The 18,275-nt window shown below is 32.1% G+C and overlaps 2 protein-coding genes across 2 annotated transcripts; one reads left to right on the forward strand and one right to left on the reverse strand.

Moving 5' to 3' along the window:
- Window positions 1–4,810, reverse strand: LOC137823516 (protein DAMAGED DNA-BINDING 2). The gene is made up of 11 exons (XM_068628691.1): window positions 4,374–4,810; window positions 4,179–4,269; window positions 3,797–3,924; window positions 3,101–3,223; window positions 2,914–3,002; window positions 2,660–2,780; window positions 2,176–2,267; window positions 1,744–1,873; window positions 1,380–1,628; window positions 1,091–1,287; window positions 1–591 (listed from the first exon to the last, which is right to left on the reverse strand). Exons 1-11 carry the CDS (start codon window positions 4,635–4,637, stop codon window positions 384–386), a joined length of 1,692 nt encoding a protein of 563 aa, XP_068484792.1. The 5' UTR covers window positions 4,638–4,810; the 3' UTR covers window positions 1–383.
- A 3,787-nt stretch (window positions 4,811–8,597) lies between these two features.
- LOC137823517 (dehydrodolichyl diphosphate synthase 2) lies at window positions 8,598–12,762 on the forward strand. Its single transcript, XM_068628692.1, has 3 exons — window positions 8,598–9,117; window positions 9,430–9,497; window positions 12,186–12,762. Exons 1-3 carry the CDS (start codon window positions 8,740–8,742, stop codon window positions 12,631–12,633), a joined length of 894 nt encoding a protein of 297 aa, XP_068484793.1. The 5' UTR covers window positions 8,598–8,739; the 3' UTR covers window positions 12,634–12,762.
- Window positions 12,763–18,275: the final 5,513 nt, after the last annotated feature.

Genomic DNA, 18,275 nt, shown 5'->3' on the forward strand with positions numbered 1-18,275 from the left:
GAGATAAACATGAAGAGACTATACCATACACATAAGCAAAAAAGGTATAATCCACCAAAACCTATAACTATATCCTACAATACTATAGTGCATTGTCTTCTAATATGATACACTAGCACTAGCACTAGGAACTACTAAAGCCAGATTGGTGGAATAAGGCTTGTATCTGATACAAAATTACCACTTCCAGAAAAACATAAAATCTTACACCTAGAGGAGCAAGCCAAGAATGTGAAAACATCACCCATCCAATTTCAAAAGGAGACAAAGCAAGAGGGGATGAGTTTGGCACCATACAGGGTTAGCAGTTGATTGGAAAAACTTCAAAAAAACTGAGCAAAAACTCAAAACACACTGCAAGGGCTGACTTTATAATTCAGTGTTTATCCTTTAGTCCTAGACAATTTCTTCCGCTCACTCTTTGTGGACTTGAACTTCTTGGACTTGCTGGACATGATATCATCAGATTCATCATCACTATCGCCATTTTTCTTACCACGTTTCTTCTCAGCCCTTCCACATACCACAATTTTTTCATCCTTCTCCTCAACAAGCTCTGACTTCTCTTTGGGCTTCCAAATGAACAGAGATCTGAAAAAGTTATGCCAGGTAAGTCCAAGAACCAAACCAAGTAACCATTATGACAGCACACCTAGGTACTGTTTGCTTTTTACATCCATCATTGAAGAAGTCATGTCTGAATCTAACAGATCAATGGGTTGTCAAAGCAAAAAATTGATAGTAAAAACATTGGACAGTTTTCAAAATGATGCTCATATATCTAACCTTGGTTGAGTGCAAACTATGTCACAGTTTAATACAATGCATGTGCATCATCTTTAATGACAATACACTATGGAGGAAAACAATGAATCTAATAGAGCTAGTTAAAGAAAACTTGTAAATTACAATTTCTGCTTTTGAAAATCATAAAGAATGCTAAAAGGTTAGAATTTCATCCTCAGATGAGTAAAATCTCATCAACCAATCAAATTCACTATCGGTCTATCGTCAAAAGAATTCATCACTTCACTAAGTCTTCCATCATTTTTATTATCCAATACTTTAGCATTAAAAAGAGAAGCCAAACCTGGAACTCCCAGTTGCCAGAATATCTTCACGTGGATGAAGCTTATTCACTGGACTGATCGTTGTGATGTTTGGGTCAATCACTTCAGCTACCAATTTCCCTGTACTTGTATCTATAAAATCAATGGGATGGAGGGCAGCTCCATTATAATTTTCACTTATATAACGACCAACAACAGCAAGGGACTCTGATGGATCCTGCAATTATATAAACCATACTGTTTCTATAAGGCAGAGAACAGAAAGGAAACATAACATCATAAACAACTGGAAGAATGAAATAAAATCACCTTTGGGTCCCATTCAGCTTTAAAGGGTGTCAAATGCCGATTGAAATCATGGCTATGTACAATTTCTCGGCTAGGAGAGTTCATATTACCAAAGATAGAATCCCATATACGAAGACGGTTGTCTTGTGATGTAGTGAGAATTTTGGTTCCAGATAATGGAGAGAAATATGCAGAGTTAACTACACGCTTATGCTTGAGGTCATAAAGGGATGATCCAGCTTCTATATATCGCAGGTCCCATATACGAGCCTAAAATATAGAAACCATTCACATTTCAGCAGTTAGCATGCCCAGCAAGCAATGTAAGTTCAAATATCAATTGAACAAAACAAATTCAATACATGAACAAAGCTGAAAAACTCACAAAATGATCATTTCCACAAGTCAAAAGGATGTCTGGTTGAATTGGATTGCAATGGATACCGACAACTTTTGTTCCCTTTTTGTGGATCAAAATTGCATTACCATTCCTGTGGTTGGAGCGCATGTCAACCCTACAAATGCCACAGGATGTTATGCAAACTCAGTTCATTTGTTTCACGAATGAAAAAGCCTTGCTATGAGAATTAGAGGGCTACAATTTTCATCCTTAACCCAAGAAAACCCAATTATAAAAGTTCTCATGTTATTGTCTCCCACGAAATTAAAACTATTTATAATGAACAAATCTGGACATGATGTTTGCAGATCTCATGTTCTCTAATACCTTCAGAATCTTAATGTACTCGTTAAATATACAAATTGAGCATAAAAACTAAATAATTTCAAGGAGAGGGGACCAAAAGAAGCTACTTACATGTAAAGAAAACCAAAGCTATCAGCAACCAGAACAAGACCTTTCTCACAGTTAATATCCATGCCATAGATCATTTTCCAAGTTTTTGAACCCTAACAAAAATAGCTTATACAAGTAAATTTTACTGCCAAATGTTAAGACAAATTTTTAGTTTTAGAGTATAAGCTAAAGCCAAAATATGATTCTGCTACAGATCTTTCCCATTAAAACTTAAAAAGCCGAAAGTTCAACCACTGCCCAGCATCTCCATCCCAAAAAAAAAGGAACACCGCAATCATGAGAACATTTACAATCTTACAGAAACCCAATTCGAATTGTAGGGCATGGCAGAACAGAAGAGAACATTATGACAGGTAAAGTGTCCAAATATGGAAATGATACAATTCACAAATAGTGCTCCAGAAGAAGCACAAGGGCATATGCAAGTACTTACACAGTTAAAGAGAGGTTATGAAATACGAGCAAAACCTAAGAAAATTTTTACCAGCCATCCATCAGGGTTCAGGTTCATTGGAGTAGATGATAGGCCTGTCTCCAAGTCAGTACAACTAATGGTTCCGTCTGAGGATGCAGAATAGACCATACAATCATTTGTTGGATTAAACCTACAAATTTTTCTATTTAGAACCTAATCTTTACACTTCAAGCTAAGACTAAGACAATAAAATAAATCCAAAGATTTGAAGGAAGGTAAAATAACAATTACAAGAAGACCATGGTTTCATGAAAACAACTTACCTCATATTGTTCATTAAACAAGAATGTATGTTCCCATAGACCACCTTCTCATATACCTTTCCAAAATCCCATACTCCAAGTTCCCCTTTCTTTTAGTATCAAAGCAGGAAGACAAATCAGTGGCTAAAAACAAAAGTAGTAGACAACCATAAAATTAATATCAACTGATGTAATTTATTATAACAACCTTGTCTCCAGATAACAGAATGTTATTCTTTGTCGGGTGGAACTCCAAGCATGTTATCCTTCTACTGTGATATCTGATGACAGCACAATTCACTTGGTCTGGGATCACATATTTGGGCTTGATCTAACGTAGAAAAGAAAAAAAAAAAGAAAAAATTATCATAATCAGAGCCCAAAAATTCCAGGATGTGTGATAAATAATAACCTTTAACATATAAACATAAATATTGTGAAGTCATAGATTGCCTTAATGCCAAAAATGTCCATAGAATATTATCAACTGTTGCAACTTGAAGCACATAGTTTACTACATAATTTGCAAGAAATTTATTTGGCTAAAAAACCAAAATATATTATACTCTTTCTTGAAGCAAAAATTAGGCTAAGTAAGAATGTTAAGGAGCAACACAATTATAAATTCCTACAAAATGTCAGAAACAATTAAAAAAATAACAGATACAACTCGGAAGATGAAGGCCACTAACTTAACTTCAATGTCGTAATTAAAAGTTGAAACACTGACTAACATTTCGATAGGCCAAAGTTCCCAACTCATATATGGTGGTTATTATCTTCACAAGTCAAGTATGGAATTGCCTGATCATACTAATAAAGTAAACAGCAAAATAAACAACATACACAAGCAACTCAATTATCAGCACAGAGCAAACTAAAGAAAAAAAAAAGTTAAACTTACTGAAGGAAGGGATGGTCTTAGCTGGCGTTCAAATACGTATTCCAAAGGTTTAAACGTTTTCTTACGGGGTGCTGGGACAACTCCATGCTCAGTTGAGACACGATGTGGGCAATTCAAAGTGGTGTGTCCTTCAATTCAAAAACGCAAAAGAGTTTAAATTCTATGCATGGTCATTCTGACAATGTGAGCCAATAAAAAACCATGATCATTAGAAATCATGTGATGAGTGTAAAAACCCTTTTAAACTGAAATTGCATACAATATTTAGTCCAAAAATCAATGGCTTAACAAGGTAAAACCATGCCAGAGAACAAAAAAATTAAGCAAATGTCACAAAGATAACCCTCCTAATAGATAAATGAAGAGTGACACCAACACTCACCAGGCTTTCTACACAGAAAGCAAGGCTTCCTGGGGCAATCAATATACGTAGCACCCTTGAACCCCGCTTCGTGACCATGCCTCTTACACACCTACAACACCACACAAGTTCCATTACAGTAAAAGCGTCCAACACAGAGAAAAAAAAAACAGAACTTTATGACAAACAAAAAACTTTAAAAAAAAAAAAAGTAACCTTGCAGACTTTTTTGAGACTAATAGTGATGGGGGCTTTCCCTTTTCTGTTTGCGTCCGAACCCACTTCAAGATTCTCAGTCTTCTCACTTGCAGTCGTAACCCCATCATCATCATCATCTTCTTCTTCTTCTTCAAGTATTTTTTCTTCTTCTTCAAGTATTTCTTCTTCTTCTTCTTCTTCCTCGGAAGAACTCTGTTCTGATTCAGAATCCCTCTCAATGAGAACCTTGGGAAAAGCAGTTCTTCGAGTAACGGGTGCCATTAGAGAAGGAAAAACCTTTGCAAATAGAAAGGCGCGGCGAAGGATGCTGAGGAGTCTGACTCCGTTACGGACAAACCAGTTATTTTACTGGCTTTCGATGGCACACGTACCGCAAAAGCATATGTTTTTCCATTTTTTTTTCTTTTAACTTGCAGGAGACGCTGTTTCACTTCAATATCTGTGTTTTTATTTTATTATTTATATATAATTATGTTTAATATTAAAAAATAAATAAATAATTATATGTATTTAAAATTTATTAAAACTAAATCCATTAATATTACATTTGAAGAAATACAAATTGCATCACCTTCCAAAATATTAATTTTAATATATTTTAAAGATATAAACCGAAAAATCAAGTTTTATTTTATCTCTTTTTAGGAGGGTAAATGGTGCTTAATTAGTGAGGTTTGTTATTATAGCTATATTGTATGTTGTTATTTGATCAAACAACTCTCAAAGTTAAATTTTAATAAAATGAATTTATAAAAAAAAATTATGATTCAATAAAATTTTATGATTATAAAACTTGATGCAGAACACTATTTTCTAAAAAATAATTGCAAAATTTAAACTTGTAAAATTAAATCAGCAAGTTTCACGTCCGTAATTATTTTAATGTTTGCATTTTTTAAAAAAAATATATTACATTTAAAAAAATAATAATAATTAAAAAACTTTCATAAATTTTTATTTTATTTTCACAATATTTATTTTAATATGGATTCCTAACATTCAAGACCTTGAATGTAAATAAGTCCAATTACATATCTCTCAATGTTTTAGTGAATTATCTCGCTATGAGTTGTGAAATATGTTCTAATAATATTATTCTTATTATTGTTTCGATTCATATCCTTAAAAATAAAATAGATTCATATTTAAGAAACCTTATTTTCCTCATATTTTCCTTTGAAATTCATCTCTTCCAAACAAAACATTTTGAATAAAACATGTATAATATAAAAAACTTTTTATTAATTATTATGTTTATAATGGTGTAAAAAGTAAAAAATAATATGTAAATTAGTGAAAAAAGGCTTTTGTCTCTATATATATATTAATAATAGTGATTATATAAAAATAATAATAAATAGTTACATATTAGTCACTTTTAATATTTGAATAGTTTTTTGTTTTTTATTTTAAAATATAATTAAGAGTAAAATTAGAATATTAAATGTGTATTGCTTTTTATATATATGAGAGTGGATAATATATTAATAAAAACATACATTATTCTTGTATAATCATGTTTATTTATAGTGTTTGAAATTAACTATCTCGTTGTGAGTCGTATTTAATGTGTACATTTGTTAAAATAACATTACCTGATTTGTCGAATATCTTTTATTTTACCTTGATGCATTAACTCCATGGGATTGGGTAGTCTCCGATACTAGGTGATGTGGTTCGCTCGACCCGACCGGTATATTATATAATTATATATATATATATATATATATATATATATATTATTTTATTTTTCTTTAGACAAAAAATATATTATAATTATAATTTTATATTTTTTTATAAATAATTAAATTCTTATTAAAAAATCTTAATGTTTCTATTTATTTTTTAAAAGTTGCTTATTTTTTATTTTAATAATGTGTTTTATCTAAAACTAGTCGTGTCATCAAATAAAATTTTTATTTATTTTCATAATTTAATTTTATTTATTTATCATTTTAAACTAATTTTATATTAATTTTTTTTACAATTTTTATTGTGTGTAATTTTCATATGTCTTGATGTAATAAAACATGGATCATTTCAATTTATAATATTAAATATTTTTAATTTGAACTACATAAAAAATTAAAAAGTAATCTAATAAATATTAAAAATAATGTAATAATTAGTTATTTTAATAAAATTGAAAATATGTAATAATAGGTAAATATATATATATATAATGGATAATAATGAAATAAAATTAAATAAGTTATATATAAGCTTTACTAGAATAACTTTTGTAGGTTATAAGGTAAAAAATTCTAAAATAATCTACTTTATATTCCTTGTCAAACTTTATATTAACCTATTTGACTTTTGTCATGCAACAAATGTCACCTCTAACCATCACTCTCCCAACAAATGTCCCATTTAATATGAACTTTGTAACATTGGTTTTGATATTAATTGTTGAATTGAATGTTTACCACTAAGAGAAAAGTTATAGTTACACAAGTAAGGTACATAATTTTCTATTTAAGAGAATTACAACTCAAGTAACATCATACTTAGTCACAAAACAATTGATATCATCAGCAATAGTAACACTTAGACCTCATGTTGTGGTGTAATAGGTTTCTACACTTGTTTTCATATGTATCCAAAAAATGTCTTCATACTTGAGGGTGTTTCATATTAGTGTGAAGTGTGTATGTAACTCAATTTTTTTTTTCTTTGCTCAAAATTAATATTGTTCTTGAAAAGTTATTCTTTTAGTGAATTAAGAAAAGGTAAAATTTGAAAAGTTATATTTTTAATATACTATTTGAGTCGTTCTTATTACTATACAACATATGGTTTGTAGTGTTTTTATCTATTAGGTTTGATTCTCTAAAATTTATGTAGTTTAAGAGTCTCATAGCCTTGAGAGACAAAGCAACTATAGGGAAAATTAATATTGCTCTTGATTTAAATAAGAGTATAAATTAAGAAAATATTTATATTGGTGAAAATACTCTTATGTGTGAATTTGATGTTACGTTCTATATTATGTTTCTAGTAGTAGTGTTATGTTTTTTTAAACTTTGTTTATTTAATAATATGATTGATCCATGAATTAGGATTGACGGTAATTAATTACTATTATAATGAAATAATTACTAATTAAAATAGGAACCAAAGTTGTTTTTGGGTCCATGTGGTGTGAATAAATTGAAACAATAAAATATCACAATTATTTAGAATAAGAATTTTGAAATTTCTTATTTTATTATTTTCATTTATATTTATGATAAATAAAGATGAGCTGTTTTTTCTTTTTATTTAATGATTGTTAGATTTATAAATTAATAGAAAATTAGGTGAAAAGGTGAGAAAATTATTTATAACCTATGGTTATTAGCACGGGCAGAGGAAGGGTGATAGACCCAACTACATTCAATCTTAATTAATATTTTATTTAATAGCTTTAATTTAATTTTAAATCAACATTAATTTAGTGGGCATACCTAGGCTTGAAAATTTGGTGTTATACTATCATGTTTTATTAGCAACAAGATATGTTTTTTAATGAATTCAATTACTTCAATGTTATAAAATAAGTTTACATAACTGATTTAAATTGATTTAAACAATGGTATTTTAAAATCAAAATAAACTATAATTAATTTAATTTTTACATGTTTTCTTTTAAGAAAAATAATTTTAGCTTTTGAATTCAATATACCTTGATCACTTTATTAAAAGTTTGTGTATTTTCTTAAAAGACAATTTAAAAAGTGACCGTTTCACTGTTTAGAGATATATAAAGTACAAAAAAAAGTAGGGATTAATGAGCCGGTAAAGTGGTTGTATTGATTAAATAATAAAAATATGTTTGTTTATTTGGTTTATTTATGTCACTTTTATGCATATTTTATTTTATTATATGTTGTAGTAATTTCCTTTCTTTTTAAGTGAAATTCAAATTCTATTGTTTTAGTTTTTTGAAATATCTTTTAAAAAAATAAATTTGAATTTCATTTTAAACTCAATTTTCCGACACAAGTGATCATTGTGAAAAGTATAAATAAATATCTTACATAATGATTTTAAAGCATAAAAAAAATGAATATTCTGTTTACACGAAAGAATTAAAAAGAAAAGGAAATTGGCACAAGAGACAAAAACAAGTACCCATCACCAACATGGACCATTCATTCGCTGCAGCACTTACCAATCGTGTTAAACGGCACCGTTTTGTTCCGAAGCTATTAAAAGTCACCACCAACACATTCATATGCAGCAGCGTTCCACCTCCCCTTATAAAAAACACTCGCCAAAAACTGAAAACATTAAAACAAACAAACGAAACCTTGTTCCGATTCTGGTACCGGGATAACCGTATCCCACTTCACTAACCCCATCTACACAAACAAACACAATGTTTTCTTTAAGATGCCCTGTTCCACTGCTCAACACGCCTTCTTCTTCTTCTTCTTCTTCTTTCTATTCTCGCTCTTATTATCCTCCTTGTCACCGTTCCCAAACACGAGGACTTGCGGTCACTAAACGTCGCACTGTCGCCGTAGAATCGCCGGAGCCTATCCCGGAAGAGTTGGCGGCGGAGCTGATGCCGAAGCACGTGGCGGTGATTATGGACGGGAACGGGAGGTGGGCGAAGTTGAGGAATCTGCCGGCGTCGGCGGGGCACCAGGCGGGGGTGCAGTCGCTGAGGAGGATGGTGACTCTGTGCTGCAGTTGGGGGATTAAGGTTCTCACGGTTTTCGCCTTCTCCACGGATAACTGGGCTCGCCCCAAGGTCCTTAACGTCTATTCATATCCAACATCGTATTTACAAGAAAAATAATATTTTCACAATTCTTGATATTCTATACAACTTCAACTAATTCTTGAAGTTGTATCCAAGTCAAAGTTGTAAGAGTGGTATAAGAAGAAGTATGATATTTATACAATTATATTTTTAAAATTTTATATTGTTTCATTTAAATTATATATAATTTTTGATAAGATAAGTTTAAAAATAAATATATTAGGAGTTATAAATTGTTTATATAAAAATTATGGAATTTGAAAATGTGGTTTTTCTAAAGCGTGAGTGATGGTGGTGCAGGTGGAGGTTGATTTCTTGCTGAGGCTGTTTGAGAGAACCATAAACTCTGAAATTGAAGCTTTTAAGAGGTACTCTACTACCTTAACAACTAAATTGTTTTCCCACTTTTTAAGAGGAAGAAAAATTAGATAAATTTTTAATTAATTTTTCTATACTTTATAATTAATTCATATGTAAAACCTACTTTATATTTTTTTTGTTTCTCTATAAACTAATTGTAGTTTCTAGAGAATTTTCTTTATTTTATTTTTTATAAGTTTTATGGAGAAATTTATTTTAAAATGTCAAATATAATTGTGAAGGTAATAGAAATATACTTAAATAAAAAGGGGAAAATATTTATATTTTAGATTGGCATTCAAATAATTCAGTTTACATTTAAGATTGAAATTCAAAATGTTAGATTGAACCATTTGAAAATTTTAATGGTTGGTTGGTGTGTGAACTAACTTTTTAATTGTGTATTTTATCATGCATTTTTTCAAAACACTTGAGTTCCAATAGTTTTAAATTTGATATAAGTTGTCATTTTTTTTTCAGTTTTTAAATAAAATAAATTTGTTAATATTAATTTACACGATAATGTATATCATGCTTTTTATTTAATATATTATTTTGTATGCATTTCTACCAGTAATTTATGTATCACACGAATTTAAATTATATTATTCATTACAATATTAAATTAAATAAATAATTATTGAAATATTTTAAAGATATTAAATATTATAACTTTAAAATGTTATATATATAATAAAAAATATAATTATATAAATAAAATATAATTTAGTTAAAATTTATTTTTAAATAATTTTCACAATTCATAAAATAATAAATTAAAATTAATTCTTTTGAGAATTGTATATAATTTTAATGACAAATTTACCAAAAATTAGATATAATTATACATTATTATGTTGTTATTTTAGTACTATCATACCATATTTTTTTTATCTTATCGTGTCATATTTTTTTAATTTTATTATATCATGTTTTTAAAAGTATTTAAAGAATCACTTAAAAGAATAAATATAATGGTATGAAAAAAATGTAAATAAATATTTTAGGAATAAAATGTAATCATAAATATTTCAAAGATAAAATATAATGGTATAATATTTTTTTTATGGAAAAATTAAAATATTTTTAATTAAATACGTGGGTTGGGTGAGAGATTTAAAAAAAAAGAGATTAAAACTCTAATAAAATTATTAGAATAATTTGATTAATTAAAATTGTATAATTTTAAATTTTATGTTAAAATTAAGAATTAGAAAGTATTTTCTCAACCACTGTGATGAAGTCGTTTTCCTATAAATATCAGTCATATTTTTTAAATTTGAATTTTTGTAGTGGCTGTTTTTAGTTGATGTGTGGAGAATTGTTTTTCTATGCTTAATTGAAATTATATAATTTTTAATTTTGTGTAAAAATTAAGAATTAGAAAGTATTTTCTCAACCATTGTGATGAAGTCGTTTTCCTATAATCTCAGTCATATTTTTTAAATTTTAATTTTTGTAGTGGCTGTTTTTAGTTGGTGTGTGGTGAATTGCTTTTTCTTGTATTAATATTATTTAAGGATATTTTTTAATATTCGATGATAATTGAAATGTTTTTTTTCTGAAAAGAATATTAAAATTTAATATATTTGGACTATATTATCTAAATAAAGTATTTTTTTTAAAATTTTTATGTTAGGAATTACTATGCAACTTGACATCTCCGCTGATCTCTCAAATAACAACAATCATCTGACATCACATGAAAAAAATATTATTAAAAAAATATCTAAAAAAATATTTAAAAAACTATACAATTTTGAAATTAAAAAAATAAAAATTAACATATTTAAATATTTTAGAAATTTTCATATCTAAAATATATTCTTAATTCTTTTTCAATATCCTAATCATAAAAGTTAATAAAATTATTATTATTGTAATATTTTTGTTGGGAAAAAAATCTTGAATGGTTTAACTAGTGTCACTATAGAACTTAAAATTATCTTAGTTGTGGAGGGTTCTATTTTGTATTTTTCCTAAGTTTTTTTTGGGTCCACACACATACATAAAGTAGAGACGTATTTTACAAAAACATCATCTTACAAACTCACAACCACCATAATCTTTTGATGACATCTTCATTCAAAGATCACACATTTGTCATCATAATAAAATATATTACGTACATATATCAATTAAAAAACAATAATATATAAATAATTTCATTTAAATATACAATGAGATGATAATTTTATTTAAGTTTAGTGTTTATGATTTTTCAATCATAATCGTCTTAATTTTTTTAAAAATTCTATTTCAATACCAAAATGATTCCCTCCATAATTAAAATGGTTAACAAGAAAATATGTTGGCATAAGTCTATCTTAAACACAATTCAAACATCTTTCAATTAAAAAAAAAACTATTATTCACAAAGTTTGTAGTCATTTATATAATATAAAATGTTCTAATTTCTAATTGATGTGAAATCTCCTAACACCCCTTCACATCGAGACTATATACTATGGGTAGCCTTATAACGATTCGATAACAGTTGATTTGATAAACTCAACAAACAATCACTAAGATAATTTCGAATATAAGAAGTGGATTTTAAGTCTAGCTCAGCTTTGTAAAATAGGCTTATAATGTAAGGTTTGCACTCACTTATATACTATATGAAATGTTTTAATCTTTAGTCGATGTGGGATTTCCAACAATGTTTATGACAACGTTTGTGGTTGAGTTTGCAGGGAAGGAATTCGAATATCTGTGATTGGAGATTCATCAAAGTTGCCGGAGTCTGTGCAGAAATTGATAGGCAGTGCAGAAGAGGATACAAAACAAAATTCAAAACTCCAACTTATTGTGGCATTGAGCTACAGTGGAAAATATGATGTTGTGCAAGCATGTAAAAGTGTAGCCAAAAAAGTGAAAGATGGTGATCTTTATGTGGATGACATCGATGAAAACATAATTGAACAAGAATTGGAAACCAACATCACAGAGTTTCCATACCCTGATCTACTCATAAGAACCAGTGGTGAGCTTAGAGTGAGTAACTTTTTGTTGTGGCAATTAGCCTACACTGAACTCTACTTTAACAGAGAACTTTGGCCAGATTTTGGAAAGGATGAGTTTGTAGAAGCATTAACTTCATTTCAGCAGAGACAGAGACGCTATGGTGGACGACATTCATAAACCATTTCTCACCAACCAATGTGCTGATTTCTTCATGATTCTTAGATCTTCTTCTAAACAATGCCACATTTTAGGCATAACAAAGCAACACCAAAAAAGATAGTTATATTCTTTATATTCATCAACAAACTACTCAAGAGGCACTTAGAGAATATATATAAATATATATATATATATTTATCTTATTTTATCACTTTTTTTTTCTCCTAAGAAAACATTGTGAAACATATAAACATAAACCAATGGAAACCCTATTTATATCATGGTTTTTGTTAATAACATAATTAAAACAATAATTATTATAATAAAAAATAATTATTAAGATAAGAGAAAGTTATTATAACATCTGTAAGAAATATTGTATAAAGTGTTATGAAAGAATATTTTCTGTTTTATTCAATCTGTCTTTCATCTATAGCAATGATACATATATATATAACCATAGCATTAGAACCGTACAGAACCGTACAGATTCTTTTTCTAACATAACATCTGTAATTAAGACTAATTATAGACCCATTAATAGTGATTATATTCCTATAATTAAGTCTAATTAATATTCCTGTAATTAAGTCTAATTAAGTCTAATAATGATTTTGTCCGGTAATATCTCCTCAAGTTGGAGCATGTAAGTCTTGAATGCCCAACTTGACCAAGATGGCTCCAAACTTTTTAGCACCGAGAGCTTTGGTGAAAAGGTCAGTTAGTTGTGTATGTGTGGGCACATAGGATGGAAGAAGGCGCTTGTGAATGATTTCATCTCGAGTCAACTTCAATGTGTTTGGTGCGTTCGTGGAAGACCGGGTTTTTAGCAATGTGAAGTGCTGCTTGACTATCACAATAAAGACGAATTGGGTCAAGATCAGGAACATGTAGAGAAGTGAGAATGTCTTTAATCCACTTTAATTCTCGGGTGGTCTTAGCCATTGATCGATATTCAGCCTCATCAGAGGAGGCAGAAACCGTTTGTTGTTTCTGGGTTTTCCAAGAGATTGGGGAAGTGCCGAGTTGAATAAACCATCCGGTGAGAGATTTCCGTGTCAGTGGACAACTTGCCCAATCAGAATCACACCACCCAAAGAGTTGTAAGTTGTTCTCTCGAGGTAGGAGTATTCCTTGTCCAGGATGCCCCTTTAAATATCGAACAACACGAAGAGCAGCTTGCCAATGCTCGGAGCGTGGATTTTGCATAAATTGAGATAAAGCTTGGACACTGTAGGCAAGGTCAGGTCGAGTGAAACACAGATAAATTAACCTCCCAACAAGTCTACGATAAGTAGCCGGGTCAGAAAGAAAAGAACCAGTAGCGGAGCTCAATTTGTGATTTTCTTCACATGGTGTAGTGGCGGGCTTCGCACCCAACAATCCGACTTCAGTAATGATATCTAAGGCATATTTCCTCTGACAAAGGAAGATTCCGTTGGGGGAGCGAGCAACTTCAACCCCAGGAAGTACTTGAGGCGCCTAAATCTTTCATATGAAAGCATTGATTTAAGTAGCCTTTAAAACATTGGATGGCAGTACCATTATTCCCTGCAATCACAAGATCATCAACGTAGACTAGCACAACCAACTGTATGTCATTATTATTGAGAGTAAACAGGGAATGATCCTTCGGGGATTGTTGAAAGCCGTAACGAGTGAGAGAAGAAGATAGTTTAGCAAACCAACACCTGAGGGCCTGTCGAAGGCCATATAGAGACTTTTGAAGCTTGCACACTGCCCCTGGTTGAGATTCTTGGAAGCCAGGAGGGAGTTTCATATAAACCTCATCATCAAGATCACCATGGAGAAACGCATTGTGAACGTCCATCTGATGAAGCTCCCAATCTTTTGCGGCTGCTACTGCTAGAGTTGTGCGAATGGTTACCGTCTTTACGACAGGAGAAAACGTCTCGTTGTAATCCAAACCCTCCACTTGATGATTGCCAAGAATTACCAATCGAGCCTTGAATCTTTCAATTGTTCCATCCGAGTTGTATTTGATTTTGTAGATCCATTTACACCCAAGTGCCTTCTTTCCAGGAGGGAGAGCGGTGAGTTTCCAGGTGTCATTGAGTTCGAGAGCATGAATCTCCTGTGCCATAGCATCACGCCACCGGGGTTCTCGGACCGCTTGAGAAAAGAACAGGGGTTCCTGCTCGGTGTGTAAAGAGGCAAGAAAACTTTGATGATGTTTAGAAAAGGAATCACAATTCACAAAATCATGTATAGGATACGAAACACCTGAGGATTCTGTTGAAGGAGGTGACGGAACAGAGGGGCTTGACGGTATCGTGGTGGCTGCGACAAAATCGCGTAACCGTACGGAAGGCAGCTTCGCGCGATGCCCTCGCCCAAGGGAACCGCGGCCGTCAGCGGTGGTGAAGAAACCGACGGCGCCGTCTCCGTCGGACGCGGCGGTGGATCCGCGGGTAGCGTCGAGGCTTCTATACACGGATCGAAGTCGTTGATAGTGTGGTCGAAGTCATCTGTGAGGGTAGCATCCTCCTTGGCTGGGATGGGAGATGCAATGGGTTGGTTGACGATGCATTCATCTAGGTTTGAGGAGGCAACTTCATGAAGAAAATGTGGGTTTTGCAATGGTGGTGCAGTGTCCATCTTTTTGGCTTCAAAATATGGAAATTTATTTTCGAAAAAAAATGTACATCACGAGAGACAAAGAAAGTTTCTGTTTCTAAATTAAATAATTTCCATCCTTTTTGGCCATATGGATACCTGACAAACACACATTTTTGGCTACGACTATCAAATTTATCTCGCTGTCTATGTTGATTATGAGCATAACATAATGAACCAAATACTCGTAAGTGCGCGTAACTGGGTACACATCCATGGATCACTTCATAAGGGGTTTTTCCTTTTAGAATGGAGGATGGTGTGAGATTGATTAAGTAGCCTGCAGTCAAAACGCATTCCCCCCAAAATTTAATGGGAAGATTGCCTTGAAACCGTAATGACCGAGCAACATTCAGAATATGCCGATGCTTGCGTTCGACGCGTCCATTTTGTTGCGGGGTCCCGACACAGGAAGTTTGGTGAAGGATACCTTGTTGAATGAAATATTGTTTTAGACACATGAATTCGGTTCCATTGTCAGAGCGAACCATTTTAACACATTTGTTGTATTGCCTCTCAACGAGTGTGAAATTTTTTTTCAAAGTCACTGATACCTCTGTTTTTTCTTTTAACAAATAGATTCAAACTGCCCGTGAACAATCATCCACAATTGTCAAAAAATATGAAGCACCACAGGATGAAGGAGTTTTATAAGGACCCCATAAGTCAGAATGAATTAAATCAAAAATATTCAAAGCTTGATGCGCACTTAAGAAAAACTTATCTCTCGTTTGTTTCGATTTTTCACACACTTCACAAACTTTATTCAACTCATCACGAGTACATTTCCCACTTATATCAGGAAGCATTTGCACAATCTTAAATGACGGATGTTCTAATCTTTGGTGCCAAAGTGCTAGTTGATTTTCCATCTTGACATGACATGCTTGAGTCTTCCGTACCCCACGATACTAATAAAGCCCATCTTTCCGTTCACCTGCTCCAATCAGCGTCCTCGAAGTGCGGTCCTGTATAATACACAATTTATCAGTGAATGTTACAACACAATTTTCTTCATCCGTCAATTGAGGTACTGAAAGTAAATTGTATTTTAATTTGGGAACATAAAGGACATTTTTCAATTCAAGTCATTTTTCAAGAGTCACTGTTCCCTGTTCGCAAGCTAAAACACGTTCACCATCGGGTAACCCTACGGGGCACCCTTGTATAGTTTCCTTTTCACTCAAATTTTCCAGTGACCCGGTCATATGGTTTGATGCCCCACTGTCAATAATCCACAAATCCCAAATGCTCTTACCAGTCATTTTCTCCGATTCATTTGATTTTTGTTTGCTGATCATATCAACCAGTACCTTCCATTGTTCATTGGTCAGACCTGCCATCTCAAGTTTCTTGTCGTCATTGTTGGCTTGACTGTTGCTTCCACTAGCGTGTGCCACATTTGCACGTGTTGGGTTACCTTTGTTTCGCATCCCTTGGCGTCCCCTGCCGTTCCATTTGCCTTCACTTTTTGGTCTGTCACCCCACCATTCGGGATATCCGATCAATTGGAAGCATCCCTTCATGTCGTGACCATTTTTACCGCAATGACTGCACGTCATTAATTTTTCTACCATATCTCCACGCCCTTTTTCTTTGTAGTTGGCCTGCATCGCGAGACCCACGACCAACCCCCTTTCTTCCGTTGATTTGGTCATCATTCTCACTCTTTCTTCTTGTACCAACATAGCATATACGCGGTTCAGAGGCGGCAATGGGTCTGAGGCCAGAATGTTTGATCTTACTGTCCCGTAGCTTGCGTCATCCAACCCCATAAGGAGTTGATGAACCTTCTCCTCCTCCCTTCGTTTTTCCAACTGAGCACCAATCCCACACTTGCATCCACATCCACCACACGTACAAGATGGAATTTTGTCACTGTTAGCAAGCTCATCCCAAAGGACCTTCAATTTTCCAAAGTAAGTTGCCACCACCATTCCCTCCTGCTTGCATCTTGACAAGTCCGACCTTAGTTGTTGAATTCTAGGTCCATTCACGACCGAGAATCTTTCTTTAATGTCTTCCCTGTGCAGTTTCAGCATATGCTACTGTGGATCGTAAGCTTGGTTCAATGGTGTTTAGAATCCAAGAGACAATCATGGACTGCACGGTCCACCAATCTTCAAGGTCGGGTGCCTCATCCTCTGGTTGGATATGTGTTCCATCAATGAAGCCCCATTTTCTCCGGGCACGAAGCGAGATATTTACTGCTCTTGCCCATTCGTCGTAATTTTCTCCGCGCAATTGAACTTGCGTGATTATGTTTCCGGGATTGTCACTCGCGTTGAGATCATATGACGAGTAGGTCTTCTTAGCACCTCCTCCTTCGTGCTTTGCTTTGTTGGCATTATTCTTTTCTGGTGCATCTGCCATGGTTGTGCACCGTTGCCTTTGCTTTGTGTTTGTCGGAGTTTTGTGCTCTGATACCATGAAAGAATATTTTCTGTTTTATTCAATCTGTCTTTCATCTATAGCAATGATACATATATATAACCATAGCATTAGAACCGTACAGAATCGTACAGATTCTTTTTCTAACATAACATCTGTAATTAAGACTAATTATAGACCCATTAATAGTGATTAAATTTCTATAATTAAGTCTAATTATAGACTCATTAATAGTGATTATATTCCTGTAATTAAGTCTAATTAAGTCTAATAATGATTTTGTCCGGTAATATGTTAATATGTTGACAACTTTGCACCATATTATAACTTAAAAAAAAAAAGTTTGCTGAAATGTAGACCTCACGGGAAGATTGAACAATTTTAAAATTGTATTGTGTCACATTAAATCAGTGTCTTTCACTTTGTCGTTGTCAAAATAACATCTTTCATACTATATATATAAGTAATATTGTGTATATTAATAAAAAAATAGTATGTCACTTATTTTATATATATATATATATATTAATTAGTATATATTATGTTTATCTTTATTTATATATGCATATTACTTGTAATGCGCCTAAAAACATATTATACTAGTCCATAAAATATGTAAAACTAATACATGT

This window comes from Phaseolus vulgaris, chromosome 8, assembly GCF_000499845.2.
Source record: "Phaseolus vulgaris cultivar G19833 chromosome 8, P. vulgaris v2.0, whole genome shotgun sequence".
Taxonomy (NCBI): domain Eukaryota; kingdom Viridiplantae; phylum Streptophyta; class Magnoliopsida; order Fabales; family Fabaceae; genus Phaseolus; species Phaseolus vulgaris.

Bases quoted from the DNA above. Each gene is read 5' to 3' on its own strand.
- LOC137823516 (XM_068628691.1), bottom strand. From the start codon at position 4,637: ATGGCACCCGTTACTCGAAGAACTGCTTTTCCCAAGGTTCTCATTGAG. The intron at 3,224-3,796 runs GTAAGTTTAACT...TTTCTACGTTAG, and splicing joins TAAGACCATCCCTTCCTTCA to ATCAAGCCCAAATATGTGAT. The intron at 592-1,090 runs GTTTGGCTTCTC...TAACTTTTTCAG, and splicing joins CTGGCAACTGGGAGTTCCAG to ATCTCTGTTCATTTGGAAGC.
- LOC137823517 (XM_068628692.1), top strand. From the start codon at position 8,740: ATGTTTTCTTTAAGATGCCCTGTTCCACTGCTCAACACGCCTTCTTCT. The intron at 9,118-9,429 runs GTCCTTAACGTC...ATGGTGGTGCAG, and splicing joins ATAACTGGGCTCGCCCCAAG to GTGGAGGTTGATTTCTTGCT. The intron at 9,498-12,185 runs GTACTCTACTAC...TTGAGTTTGCAG, and splicing joins GAAATTGAAGCTTTTAAGAG to GGAAGGAATTCGAATATCTG.